General features: G+C 41.7%; 1 protein-coding gene across 3 annotated transcripts in view; it reads right to left on the bottom strand.

Moving 5' to 3' along the window:
- The window catches only part of RAPGEF5 (Rap guanine nucleotide exchange factor 5), a gene marked incomplete at its 5' end in the record, with an annotated part of 214,756 nt that overhangs the window by 102,133 nt on the left and 97,637 nt on the right, over positions 1-14,986 (bottom strand). For all 3 annotated transcript variants that reach the window (XM_082662272.1, XM_082662273.1, XM_082662271.1), the window contains one exon: positions 3,559-3,632. In XM_082662272.1, the coding sequence (XP_082518398.1) occupies positions 3,559-3,632 (74 nt within the window). The remainder of the gene's footprint in view (positions 1-3,558; positions 3,633-14,986) is intronic.

Consider the following 14,986-nt stretch of genomic DNA (forward strand, 5'->3'; position numbering starts at 1 on the left):
TTCCCTTAAATATGTTCTTAATCTATTACACTTATATAATTATCTCTTCTGATGAGACTAAATACATTACGTATTTACATAATCGATGAAGTAAGGGGTTCATTCATTACATATATTTAATTCCTTGAATTTTCCGACTAGAATAGGGAGGTCACCAATATTTTAGCTTGTTTTGACCTGAGAGAAATTACAGCTCAGATCTGTATACATTACTGATCATTTTGCTAAGCAGAGCAGCAAAGCTGGCAAATAATAAAGTAGTTTAAAAAAGAGAGAATAAGTAAATTTAATAAATTCTAACACAAAGGATTGAAAAGGGTCATCTGTCTTCTATGATAGCTATCACAACCTTAAATAAGAGCTTTCTTCAATCTATTTTTTTTTAAATCACACTTTGCTGATAAAACAATCATGAACTATGTGGCAATCGATTTGTATAATTGACAGTTATTATCACTTAATATTAAAATGATTGATTCCAATGGAGGAATAGGAGACAAAATAATTACTGAATCTAGTAGTCTATGGCCACCCGAATAAAAGCAAGAATTTCCCAAGTTCAGCATGTTATAAATTACTCATTGAATATCTCACTAGAACCTGCAAAAATTCTATACATTTGATAAAGATTCTTTAATCCTTTAGTCCTAAATAAAGGGTTACAATGAGTGAAGGGTCTAGAATGTTTTCTGTAAGTGCAGATACCACAATGGCAGACAGAGCAACACTGCAGCCCAGTCCTGTTAGATACCTTAAATATTCAGACCAGAAAGCAATGTGATACTGATCATGACAATGATAATAACTCCAGGAGGCTATACTTACTGTGTGCCAGGCAGTGTTCTAACTGCGTCACATATATTCATTTGATCTTCAAAACAATTGTCTCCATTTTACAGATGCTAGAAAGGCAGCTTAGCATAGGGGTTAAAAGCAAGGATGTAGGAGCCAGACTACCTTGGCTGGATTCCCATCCCCACCACTTAGCAGCTCATCTGTGAAGTGGTGGTAAGTATATTATCTGCCTCATAGGGTTTGTTGTGAGGTTTAAGTATGTTAATAAAAACAAAGAGCTTAGAAGAGTGCGTTTGAAGTACTATCTAAGTGTTAACTCTCAATATTCTTACAGAAAAGGAACATGGGGCACCAGGGAGTAGTGTAACTTGCCCAGGGTTGCTGTGACAGTGCAGCCTGGCCCAGGAGACAACACTCTTAACCTCGTGGACGCTGCCTGACATTCACGGAAACTCTTTTATGTGCCAGGGTGGCACGCATTTTTATGTTGCTTCATTTCAACCTCATGACAACTTTATAACATCTCCACTTTACAAAGATGAAAACCAAGCATGCTAGCCACTGCCTAGCATGGTGGGGACACTTTGGTGACAAAGACACGGATGCCACCCTACAGGAACGAACTGGTTTAGAGACAATAAAGAACTTGCCTCCAGGCACCAGCTATGAGGAAGAAGGGCTGGGATGTAAACCCCAGGCTACATGCTCCCTTCACTCTTCCTACACATCACTGCATGGAAATAGGGAGTTTCCTAGGCAGAAAAGATATTTTTAGAGAGAAAGGAAAGAAAGGAATCAACATATGAGGAGAGAACTAGAGTTTTCCGGTAGGTGGTAAGCGTGGGTACAGCAAGGCCCAGTCTCTCTGGAGTTAGTGACTGCCTTAACCCTTTACACACCCAAAGTTTTCAACAGCCAGGGGACATTTTCCCCATAGTGACATAATTCATCACGTACGGGGAAGGAATGAGAAACCAGTGAGCACTTAACTTGTTTAAAATATACTCTGAAGACTACATAATTATGCATCCCAGTGAATTAGCTCATAACTCTCCAAACCTAAAGAGAATCTGTTCCTGATCTAATTATCGATTCACTGGTTTCAATTGGTTTCATGATTCCATTCCTCTGTACCTTCTGTAGATGCGCAGAGATGTCACCGTTGCTGAAGAAAAACCACAAAACCTCGTAGAACAAGGTCTATGCATCCATTTGAGATACACAGAGGAATAAAATTGCGTTAAAACAGACTTTTGTCCACAGAATAAGTCCAAAATAAATTAAAAATAGCAGTTTAAATTTAGACACTAAATAATAAACTGTCCTACTAATAACTTAATGCCTTAAGAAACCTTTGAGAAAGCTATCCTTGCCCAGGTTTGCTTGGAAGCCTGAAGTATAATTTCAGTATGAGCCTGTGAATGGCAGCATTCTGAATATCACCACGGCAAAACAATCCCAGACAAGTCCTTATATGAACTTACTAGAACATGACCACCTCTGCAACCCTGGCTGAGAAAGCTAATGTGATTATTCTGACCAGACTCCACAGACTTACAACTTTAAAGGTGAAGTGTGCGGGGTCAACCAAACTAAGAATCTTTTCTTCTCCAGGCCTACTGAGGTATGCTTAATATACAAAAAGTCACACACATTGAATGTATCCATTTTGATGAGTCTGGACCCGCGTGATACCAGCATACCATCACCGCAATCCTGAGAGGCCATTTCCTCTGGACGTCTAGCTAGTAGAACCGAGCAACGCCCTGCATGGAGTAAGGGCTCACACGGGCTCGTCTGTTTCCAGAGTTTTTCCACTCCTTTCCCCCTGAGGATAGAGCAGCTCCGATTCTTCTGCCTGGGTAGATCAATCAACCCATGGCTCTCTACACACCATGATCGATTTCTTAGTAGTACACTCCCCTGGACCCACTTCTTTCTCGTTCTTATGTATAATAAAATGCAATGGCTTATTTATTCAACATACTTCTCTTTTTAATCCTCACAACTCCCCTATCAGGTAGGTTCAGAGATGAGTCACCTAAAACTCAAAAGGGTTAACAAACTGGCTTATGGTAGCTAGGTACTTAGCCATATCAAACAAGGCTATAGCTGGGTGTCAAGGGGGTGGAACTCTGAGGAGTGGAGTTGAATTGTTGAGGGCTTGCAAAAGAATGTCCTTATGCCATCTGTTCTGCTTCTCGCCCTGCTGTCCCCACAAAGAATCTCTAAATGCTCTGCCCTTACATAAAGTTAACAGTTGATAGCGGTAGGGTACCCAAAGTTTTTATGCTGCCATAGTATTTGGAGGTCAGCTGCTACTAAAAGCGTGTCCATACCACGAGGTAAATGCTGGGGGTGGGCACAGAAACTTCGCCAGGTGAGGCATCGCACTCATCTGTCTGGCCCTGCCCCGGCTGTCATGCTGTCAGCCGGCTGATTCTCCTCTGCCATCTCCAGGGGACAATCTACCCTACAGCGGTCTCCCCTGGTTCTTCACTTACTTTGCTTGCTGTCTCTGGGAAGTGAAGGATGTCTCCGAAACTGTCCCTCCCCCATGAACCAAACTATAAACATGAAGAGCAATTTAGGTTTTTCTTGTGAAATATCTCTTATCAAAAATAAGTGCTTCATTCCCATAATATGACTATTGTACAGAACACAAGAGGTGAGACCTGTATCATCTGCAAACACCTGTGCTATCTCACCACTCTCACCACAGAAGAAGGGTGTAAGGAGGGGCTGTCACAGAACTTGTCACACCTGAGGATCTGCAACACCTTCAGCCTCTGTCACAGTTACGTGTTTGTCACTGTTTTCTTCATCTTGTTCAATTGCTTAAATAAAAAAAAAAAGAAAAAGAATATTAAACAAATGTAGCATCATAAGAAAATTGTTTCAGGTCATTTTCTTTTCAGATGGCAATCTGGCAGGAAAAAATAATGTTAGGTAGAGTCCCAAAATGTAAATATCAGTACTGCTTTTTAAATTATTTGGATGAAAAGTTTAACGAATAGCACTAGGCACTTTTCATGTACATTATCTCATTTGTTAAATCAGTGGCATTGGAGCAATCCGATCTCAATTTTCCTCGTCACCTAAACCCATCAAGACATCACCATGTCAGTTTCGTATTTCACCCAAGGGGGAGCTGGGGTAAAGGTGAAGGCTTCTATCCAGTTCATGTGAGAACATCATATTTTTTTTTATGTGATTTTTTTGGCTAATAGTTTACTGTTATATAATGAAGCATGATTTTTTCAAACTGAAGTATAGTTGATTTGCAATGTTGTGTTAGTTTCAAGTGTACAGCAAAGTGATTCAGTTATACATACATATATTCTTTTTCAGATTATTTTCCATTATAGGTTATTACAAGACACTGAATATAGGTCCCTGTACTATAAGTAGGGCCTTGTTATTTATCTAGTTTATATATAGTAGTGTCTATCAGCTAATCCCAAACTCCTAATTTATCCACCACCCCCCGTTTTCCCTTTGATAACCATAAATTTGTTTTCTATGTCTGAGTCTCTTTCTGTTTTGTAAATAAGTTCATTTGTATCATTTTTTTAGACTCCACATATAAGTGATATCATATGATATTTGTCTTTCTCTATCTGACTTACTTCACTTAGTGTGATAATCTCTAGGTCCACCCATGTTGCTGTAAATGACATTATTTCATTCTTCTTTATTACTGAGTAGTATTCCATTGTATATATGTGCCACATCTTCTTTATCCATTCACCTGTGGATGGACACTTAGGTTGCTTCCATGTCCTGGCTATTGTAAACAGTGCTGCTATGAACATTGGGGTGCATGTACCTTCTCGAGTTAGAGTTTTCTCGGGGTATATACCCAGGAGTGGGATTGCTAGAGGAGCAAATATTTTATATTTGGATTGTACAGAGCATTGTTACCACAAAATTCCAAACTATGGAGTCTTGAATCCACCTCCTCTCCCATACTTCCCCAGCATCTCCCTATCCAAGTCCTTGTCACCCTTTCTGCACCGGTGCAATAACCCCCTACCACAAAGCCCCTGATTCCAACCTCTCCCTAATAAAATCGGGCTTGAGCACAACTGCTAAATAATCAGTCTCAAAAAATATAACAATAAGTGCCCTGCTTTGGCCTCTGTATCACTTATCTCATCAAGTCTGAACACTGCTCATCACAGAAGGTCTTCCTTGAATTCTCCAGCTTCTTCCTCGTCTCCAACTTCACCCTGACATTTAACATCAGAACGTATTGTACCAGCTCTGATCCAAACTCTAGGATTTCATTATTTTTCTCCTTGTATAGCCTGCTCTTCCATTTTAACAAATATGTACTTAGTACCTACTAGGTGCCTGGCACTGGGGTCATTCCTGTGAACAAGACAGGTAAGCTCCTGACCTCATGAAGTACACACACTAGCTGGGGGGAGAGCTAACAACTACTGTTCCAACGAGTAACAATCATAATTATTACAATAATAATCTTTAAAAATAAGATGAGATTAAAGATCATGATAAATGGTGAAATGACAGAAAACCAACTGGGGGAGGTCACTGCGGAGAGCAGACCATGCACGGTGCTTCTCTGAGGAAGTGATATGTGGGCTGAGACCCGAGGTTGAGACGGAGCTGCCCGAGACAGGTAAGAGTGATGCAAGACAAGCCTGGAGAGACCATGGGCCACGGTCAATTCAGATGTTAGTCTAAGAACATGAGGAGGCACACCAAGGAATTTTAAAATAGGGAACTGTATGATGCGTCTATTTTCAAAGGTACTTTTTGCCTGCTTTGTGGAGACCAGACTTATGAGGAGCAAGAAGGAAGCAAGGAGTCCAGTTAGGTGACCGTGGCTTAACATCTGGCCTAGAGATAACCAGGGCATGGACTAGGGAAGCGGCAATGAGCTGAAGAAACATGGAGGACTTGAACTGTGTTTTTGAGTTCATTTGGCAATGAACTGAATATGAGAGGCAGGGGACTGTGCAGGTGGGGGAGGGAGATGAGTAAGAAAAAGTAATCCAGGGTGATTTGTAAGTAGAATAAGGCACTGCTCATACACACTGTACCACTTACTCTTCTTGCCGTCTCCATCAAAAGCAGGCCCCAGACACAGCAACCTCACCGACAGTGAGGTCACCCACTGTACTTTTGGATCCAGTTTGCACTGTTTTGTGTACTCTTAAGTACTATGCTCTTTGCTCTGTACTTTTAAAAATATTATTTCACACACCTTTTGCTTTTATATGCCTTTTACGCCCACTGCGTGGTGCTTATGATGACACCCACCTAAAATGCTGTGCACGCAGCATGAGCTCTGTAAAAATTAACTGAGATGAACAATGTCTCCCCAAGTGACCAAAACGGCACAACTTGACTACACCTACATATATGAGCTACGTCTTTCATAACCATTTATTAAAAAAGAGGGGAGGGAAAGTCTTCTGTTAAACTCCACGGATAACTAGGATAACTCCTACCAGCTGAGCATTTAAGGGCAAGGCTGGAAGAGTGGAATCGGAGAGAAGCTTTTCTTCTATTTTCAACAAAACATTCCATTGACGCTACTGTTGCCCAGTTAGGAGGAACTTTAAGAATAAAGAAAAACACTCCTGTTTTCTTTGAAAAACTAGAGGCACAAATGAAAAGGGGAAAATAAAATACAAAATAACATCTGAAACTCCACTTAAAAATGCAATGGGCTGTAGAAATAAGCAAACTAACAACTAATATAAGAAGCCTTTCCTCATCCTGTAATGGGGAATTACGTTTTTGGAGGGCAATTCAGTAATATACCTACAGGGGACAACTTGGCCCACATGAAGTATCCACCGTACCTTGGCACTTAATTTATGCTTTATTTGAATTTTTGCCCTTTAAGGTTTCAGTTTTGATGAAAATAAAGAAAATTAAATTTTGAAGTATTTTTGCCTATTACATTCACGTTTTTGTTTCTAAAGCAACAATGTTCTGGTGTCTATGCACTTCTTTTTCTCACCTTATTATACTGCATCATACAATATGCAGGACAGTGAATAGCAATTTCATGATTGAGAGTTCACACTATTTAGGCATAATTCTTAGTACATATAAATAGAACCAAAGGAAGAAGAGATTAGCAGAAAAGCACACTTGGGATAAAATAAAAATTCAGTCCTGTATTTCTAGCTTATCCTCAACAACACTGCTCCATTTCTTATCACATGTCTGAAGACCTCAAAATGTGCTGCCCAGAGTTACATGTTGATTAACAGAGCAAGAATTAGAAACACAAGTTAAAGGCACGTGGCCAAGGTCACTCAGCAACTGATTGCAATGTGGGTAACGAAGAGACACTCAAAGTTCTAGTAGACTCTTAACCTCAGCACCTTGATAATGAAGAAAAGAGTGTGGTCTCTTATAACACGTAACATAATTTTATTGGAAATAATGAAAAAATATGATTCCAAGAATGCATTTTAGCCAGGGTTTCACATACACCACTTGGGGAAAACACCTTATTTATCGTGACCTTCAGAGGATTTTATAATCACTCCCATGAAGTCTCATGGACCACATAGCCACCTAAAAGGGAATGCCTTACTGACCGTTTAATGTGAGATTAATGTCTAGGAATATATAAGGGGCAGCTTCTCTTCCTGCCTTCTCATAGTGCGGCTCGTGTAGAACAAGGAGGAAGCAGTTACTTGGATTCATGAACTGAGTTCGTTTATCTGATTAGAATAAGAAAATGTTGGGGGAAACTTTCCTATGCAAATATTGATTCTGGGACAGTTCCCTCCAGTGGAACACAGATACAGGAATGACTGCTTCTGGGACCGAGGGAAGCTCGAAGCCACACTCTGCCAACATAAACCATCCCCTTATCTCTCAACACACAGAGTCCAAAAGCCAGAAAAGACCTTTGAAAATAACTTACCACCACAAAAGTTACAGCACAAGCTCTGAAGCGTATGCTTTGAATGGTAAACATGAGAGCCCCCGAGAGAACTAAGAATATATGTGGATTAATTAGCACTAATTCACATAAAAGTACTTAGTTTAATTGTATCTATTTGTAAGTTAGCCAAGAGCAATTCAAGAGGAGTTACAGCCTCCGAGGATGCCAGGGCTTGCCTGAATGTCACTTTCTTGCTGCCTTGGGGACAATAGGTTCTCTCTCCCCACGACTTACTGGGATGGTTGCTAAGAAAACTCTCCTAATAATGCTGTCAAAACTATTATTTAAACACACAGGGGACTGATACTCTATCAGAATGATGCTTACTTAATTTCTGATCAATCGTGTAAAGGTCGAAGCCAAACCAGCAGGTCATTAAACACAATGACCGTAATGCACTATGTGACTAGAGTTGCGAGCGTTCTTTAGGAATCAACCAAACTTTTTCTTTTTTTTTAATTTACAAACCAACCAAAAATCTTACTACAGACAGAAATTTAGCACTTCAAGTTCCAATGTGAGAAATCAGCAAATACAGTTGAGAAAAATAATTCATAGAGTAACTTGCCAAGAATTAAAGTTTTGGCAATAATGTCCTCTTTCACTATGTGGTATTTTTTACAGAGGGAAAGCTGTTTCAGGAAGGGTCTCATCTGATGTTCACACAACCTGAATAGTTGGGCAAGTAAAATCATCCTCATCTTACAGATGAGGTGAAGGAACCTGTCCTGGTCCTCCCACATACAACGTATGTATCTGTGGCAGTTCAAGTCGCCCTCGGTCAAGGATGGAGCAGAACAGGCTGGTCAAACTACACATCTGCAAATTCGTTCATGTGGATCCTGACCAGGATTCCTTTTCATTTTTTTTTTAATGAAATACAACAGAATACAGTAGAAAGAATAGGAAAAAAAATTAAAAGTCAAAGGCATTGCAACTAGTATTTTTCACAAATGTGAATTAGCTACGTGCCAGGTCAAGCTCTTTTGTGTGTCCTGTGGGTTGTGAACATAAAAATGTGAAGAAAACACAGAGGTATCTTCAGGCCACAAGAGGCAGAATCTAGTTCCTCACTATCCAAGTAACCAGCTATTTTCTGGTACCATTCCTGGAGAAACGTCATTTTGTTTATTTTAGGAGGTCTCTCAACAAGACTCCATCCACATTCAACAAGGAGTGTATTCCCCGTGAGAGGGCATGGAAATGAGCTGCCAGCAAGATACACTGACAGAGTACATTCATTTTTAGTTACCAACATACATTCACAAATGCTTCCAAACACTCAATCTTTTCTAATCTTTAAAAAGTAAGGGAAAAAGCAGTTGCAAGCCTCAACTCATCACTATATATGTTTTTGCAGGAAAATTTGAACAATAGTGGTCAGTAGTCACCACTGAGTCATTCCATACAGTATTTTTATTATTTTTTTTTTTTTACTGTTTAAAGTTGTCTGTTTTTTTTCAGTTTTACTGAAAACTAATTGACATACATCACTGTATAAGTTTAACGTGTACAGCATGACGGTCTGATTTACATATGTTGTGAAGTGATTACTATAATCAGTTCAGCTAACATTCATCTTCTCTTATAGATACAGTAAAAAGAAAAGAAACAAAAGAAAAAGGAAAAAAATTCTCCTTTTGATAAGAACTCTTAGGATTTTCTCCTTAACAACTTTCCTATGTAACATACAGCAGTGTTAGTTACAGTCATCCTGTTGTACGTTACATCCCAAGTACTTAGTTACCTTCGAACTGGAAGTTTGTGTCCTTTGACCACCTTCCTCCATTTCCCCCTCCGCCAACCTTCTGCCTCTGGTAACTATAAGTCTGATGTCTTTTTCCGTGAGTTTGGTTTTTTCTATATCCATTCATCCACTGATGGACACTTAGGCTGTGTCCACGTCTTGGATATTGTAAATAATGCTGCTATGAAATGGGGGTATAGATATCTTTTCAAGTTAGTGTTTTCATTTCCTCTGGATATATTCCCAGAAGTGGAATTGCTAGATCACATGGTAGTTCTATTTTTAATTTTTTGAGGATCTTCCATACTGTTTTCCACAGTGGCTGCACCAATTTACAATCCCACCACACTTCACTATTATAATCTGGCCCAACCAGTGCCATTTGAACTTCACTTTGAAAGCTGACCAATAACCACTATATCTTTGTCCCAGTCTGTTCAGCCTGTCAGCTGAACTTGAGACTGTTGTTTTAAAATTCTTTTCTGGGTCCTTATCATGTTGAAACTCTGAAAATGCAAGTTTTCTGCAGGCTGTCTTTTCTCTCTTTGCCTCTTTCCTCAGTGATCGTATCTGTTCCTATGGTTTCAACTTTCCCTGTTATGCGGGTTATTCCCAAAGCTGTGTCTACATCTCTGCCCTCTTCTCTGAATTCCAGGCCTGCATCTCTGGTTACACACTGAGGATGTTCATTTCACAGACCGTCACGTGTCTGCTCCGTACAAGCTGCTATGATAGGTGTAGTGGTACCACCTCTGTCCTCAAGAAAGAGTCATCTATTTAGTAGGATGTGAGGACACAAAGGTCTGAGGTCACATGCATGACCCTCACTATATCCCACAAGCCTCTTCCTCCTCTGGGGGCCTGTTCTTTAGTTCAGATTGCCACCAGGCGTCTTCATATTCTTCCTTCCCCTCATCCCTCACCTCCATCTCTCACTAGATTCTGTCACTTGTACCTCCAAAACGTTTCTATCCCTCTCCCTCCCTGCCACTGTCACAGCTCATGACCCCGCCACCTCTCACGGGGGCCACCACCACAGCTTATCAGCTAGCCTCTCCCTCAATACATTCTCCACCCAGATGGTCCACTTCCAAATCGCCAGTCTGATCCTGCCACGCCCCCCCAATCCCTTTAGACTCCTGCCTCTCACCCCTTGGAGAACACGACAGTCACACAGGGAGCTCAATGCCAAATCAGACTCCACAGCCTGATCCCAGCGTCTCTGATGCAGTAGGGCTCCGCCCAAGTTTGTGCAGGTTTGAGAGCTTTGACACCTGGGCTCCCTACTCTACTAAACACTGGCCGTCATTCAGGCTGAAGCCTCAACCTGGCCTTGAAGGCTGGGCATTTGGGTCTCACACTCTCCCAGGGCACGCCCCACAGTTCTTTGTTTCTAGCCTGGAATGCCCTTGTTGCCACCTTCACCAGGTGAAATTCTCGTCCACTGGGCTCTCCAGCTCAAACCCCATCCCTCTAGTGAGAATCCTTCCGCGTCTTCACGACCTGTACCCCTGGCCCTCGACAAAATGGGGAGTCCTTCCTTCCTGGCCTAACAAAGCTCTTTTTCTATACAGTTATGCTCTTTCATCTCAGTATTTTATAACTAGCTACATAAACATCTGTCTTTACTCATCTACATCACGAATTCCTCAAGGGGAGAGAATAACTTCTAGAAACTGTGCTGCTGAGTATTGGTCTACTTAACTGAACAAAGGTGACCAATTCAGAAACAAACAGAATAAAATGTCACACCAGTTTGAGGGAGAGGGTAAGATTATGAAAGAGACTTCAAGGAAAAGGTAGATTCTGACACATGAACGAGGTGGTGAGGAAAGGCAGTCTACATAGAGAATCGGCATAAACAGACGTAAGGTGTAGAAAAGCACGGGATGGGACCAGGGAACAGGACAGTGTTGGGAAACAGCAGAGAACAAAGCTGGAAGAGTTAGTTGGCCTTGGATGTTAGGCTGAGGAACTCGGAAGTCATTTAGCAGCAAGTGAGGCGATGTGAGCAAAGGAAACATCACCATCATTACGTTTATTACAAACAATCTAAGCAAGAATTGACTTGAATTTCCTACTAGGACTTCAGTCTCTTTGAAAATTAGAGCCATAATGACATACTTATTTTTAAGCTCTCCTACACATCCCCTCCCCTCCAACTCTAGCCATGCCTCCCAACCCACGGATTTGTACAGAGCAGATGATAAATGTTTGCTGCGTAAAAGAAATGTATTACTTTTTACTAACATTTGAATATAGGTGTGCTGATAATTCTGGAAATTCTTGGCACCCAGACATCATAATCAACCTAGAGTGTGGAGGCTGGAATCTCTGCCATCTCCCACATCACACGCTCCACACTCCCCACACTTGGCTGGAGGCACCTCCAGCCACCGAGAGGGACTCTGGCTGCTTCCCTGCTGCCTCACTGACTGCATGATTTATCCCTGCCCTCAGGCACAGAGAATTCCATTTCAACTCTTAGGCCTTTGCCTTGTAGTTGAGGCGGCCCTCCAAACTTCCTTTCCTCCACTTCGTCACAGGTTTTTACCTATTAGGTGTTTTTTTTGGAGTAACATTTAATACATATCCAGCCAACGGAAAAGTTATTCAACAGAGAAAAATGATAATCTCACCAGAGCAAAGTGTATCCTTTAATTAGAACATAAATATTTGCTCCACTGGCAAGGGTAATAAAGAGCTCATCAGTACCTGAGCCCAGCAGCCTGTTCCCTTGCCCTTCTTGAGAGGAAATGTACCAGAAATGAACAAGTTTCCTTTTAATGCAAAGATGGCTTGTATACAATCCAACTAAAAGAAAACCTCAGGGTTTCCCTGGTGGCGATGTGGTTGAGAGTGTGCCTGCCAATGCAGCAAACACGGGTTCGAGCCCAGATCCAGGAAAACCCCACATGCCGCGGAGCAACTGGGACGGTGAGCCACAACTACTGAGCCTGCACGTCTGGAGCCTGTGCTCCGCAGCAAGAGGCCGCGACAGTGAGAGGCCCACGCACCGCGATTAGGAGTGGCACCCGCTTGCCACAACTAGAGGAAGCCCTCGCACAGAAACAAAGACCCAATACAGCCAAAAGTAAATAAATAAATTTATAAAATTAAAAAAAAAGTCATTGATTCTAGAAAATGTTTTTTAAAAAAAGAAAGAAAACCTCAATGAAAAACAAACGAATTAACCTTAGCAAAAATTTTCTTCAACATTTTTCTCGGGAGACAGAAAGGCTTTCATTTTTTAAGTGCCTTGCAAGGACTGTGCCCTGGTGACAGGACAGGTTCAGGCTGATCACGTGATAAAAGATATGAGCAGCAATGATGCTCAGACACTGCAAGACATTCATTCATTAAAAAAGATCCTAGTGCACTCCACTACTCTGTACAGTTTTGCTGAGCAATTAAAATTTTAAAAGATTTATCTTAGGGAGTAAAAGAAAGTTACTTCTAAGCCTAACTACATGCCAGTGAGAAGCTTCATGCTTTAGGCCATCTAACTCTCTCCCACCCCCAAGAGTCCCAGAGGCAGGTGCCCTTTGCTCCATTTCACAGAATAAGAAAATGAGCGTCTGGAAGCCACTACTTCACAGTAAGGGACTAAGCCAGAATTGAACTGAGTCTCTTAATTTCCTTTTTTTTTTTTTTTTTTGCAGTACGCGGACCTCTCTCTGTTGTGGTCTCTCCCGTTGAGGAGCACAGGCTCCGGACGCGCAGGCTCAGCGGCCATGGCTCACGGGCCCAGCCGCTCCGCGGCATGTGGGATCTTCCCGGACCGGGGCAGGAACCCGTGTCCCCTGCAACGGCAGGCGGACTCTCAACCACTGCGCCACCAGGGAATCCCTTAATTTCCTTTTTACAGCTAAGAAATTCTGCCTCAGGGACTGTAAACCAGAAAACACAACAGGTTAGATCTACATGGACACTCTTGTTAACTAAGGTTTTACAGTAGACAAGAAACCTACATTTCAAAGATAACGTTTATTACAACTTTCTGCTACTCACATGATGCTCATTCTTTTTGTTGTTGTTGTTCCTGAATGGTCAGCAGTTCTACTGCTGAAGCTTCCCTTGACATCACAGTGAAATTCTAAAACATACAGAGGAACCACCAAGAATCCCCTAAGAGTCCTTGTGTTTGCAAATACAAGCAAAGACACCAAATGGTACAATCGATCGATCGATCAATCAATCAATGCGGGGGGGGGGAACCAGACAGGCCAAGAGGAGGCCAGGAAAGAAGATTTGAAAATTTTCCTTAACCTTCATTGAAATCTATCCCGCTAAAATTTAAAGAAATTTCCTTTTATTACACAGTTGGGAAAAAATACAGCATCATTCCTACGCTATTTCTAGTATACGACCTTTGTCAAGTGATATCAACTCACCAACCTTGAACCTCATTATTTGCAAAAGAGGATGATAATAACCGTGACTCCACAGGGTGGGTGTGTGGAAGAAAGGATGGAGGTCAAGGGCTTAATCAAGGGTAGCTACTACTTATGGTATAAAACATGTAATGCGCTTTTTTCTTCTGAATTTTCATCCTTGGATGGAAACTTTTTCCTAATCAGACCCACCTACAGCTGGGTAGAGCAGAAGATAAAAAACATAAAAATGAAGCCAATATGGATAAACAACAAGGTCCTACTGTAGACCACAGGGAACTATATTCAATATCCTGTGATAAACCACAATGGAAAAGAATATGAAAAAGAATATGTATATATGTATAACTGAGTCACTTTGTTGTCCAGCTGTAATTAACACAACAGTGTAATTCGACTATACTTCAATAAAAAATAAATTAAAAAAAATTAAAAACTTGAATATAAAAAAAAAAATGAAGCCAATAACATTTGTATTCTGACACCCAAGGTGGAATTGTGCAGCAAGACAACAGACTTGAAAGGGCAAAATCTGTAGAGAATATCACCTTCCTTTGCACATCAAGAACCAACTCTAGAAGTCTCAGGTGACAGATCTTTCTCCTGGGATGGCTAAGCCACAGGTTTGTTCCCCTCAAGGGGACAGTCAGGAAGTAATGGGCTAGAAAAGCTCAAGGCTGTCCCTGTGTTGCTGCAAGTGGACCGTGGGCTGGGACAGGGGAAAGAGGTAGCAGAGACAGAAGGTCAGAGCAGTCCTGATTCCCCCAGGTGGGCTTGGGCTCTGAGGCCGAGGTGAGTAGATGGTTGAAGGGACACTGACCGCGGGTGCTGGTTTACACACTGACAGGGCCGTGGCACATAGGGGAGACTGCCTTGAAGCCTACCCCAGCCCCACGCAGTGGCCAGCAAACACACAGTGGATCAGCAGTGAGCATCGTAAGGCTAGGGGCAAAAAGGGGCAGAGCTCACTTTTCTGAGTTGCTCTTCTTTCCCTGACCGGGAAGTCTGCAAGGACTCAGAAGTGTCTCCATGGCCTGGGAAACAGAGGCCTGTGATGGAGCCTGCCCTCAAAAAGGGCCAGGGGCTGGTTGGAGCATGTAGCAGGGAAGC

This window comes from Grampus griseus (assembly GCF_964374135.1).
Source record: "Grampus griseus genome assembly, chromosome: 9".
Lineage (NCBI taxonomy): Eukaryota > Metazoa > Chordata > Mammalia > Artiodactyla > Delphinidae > Grampus > Grampus griseus.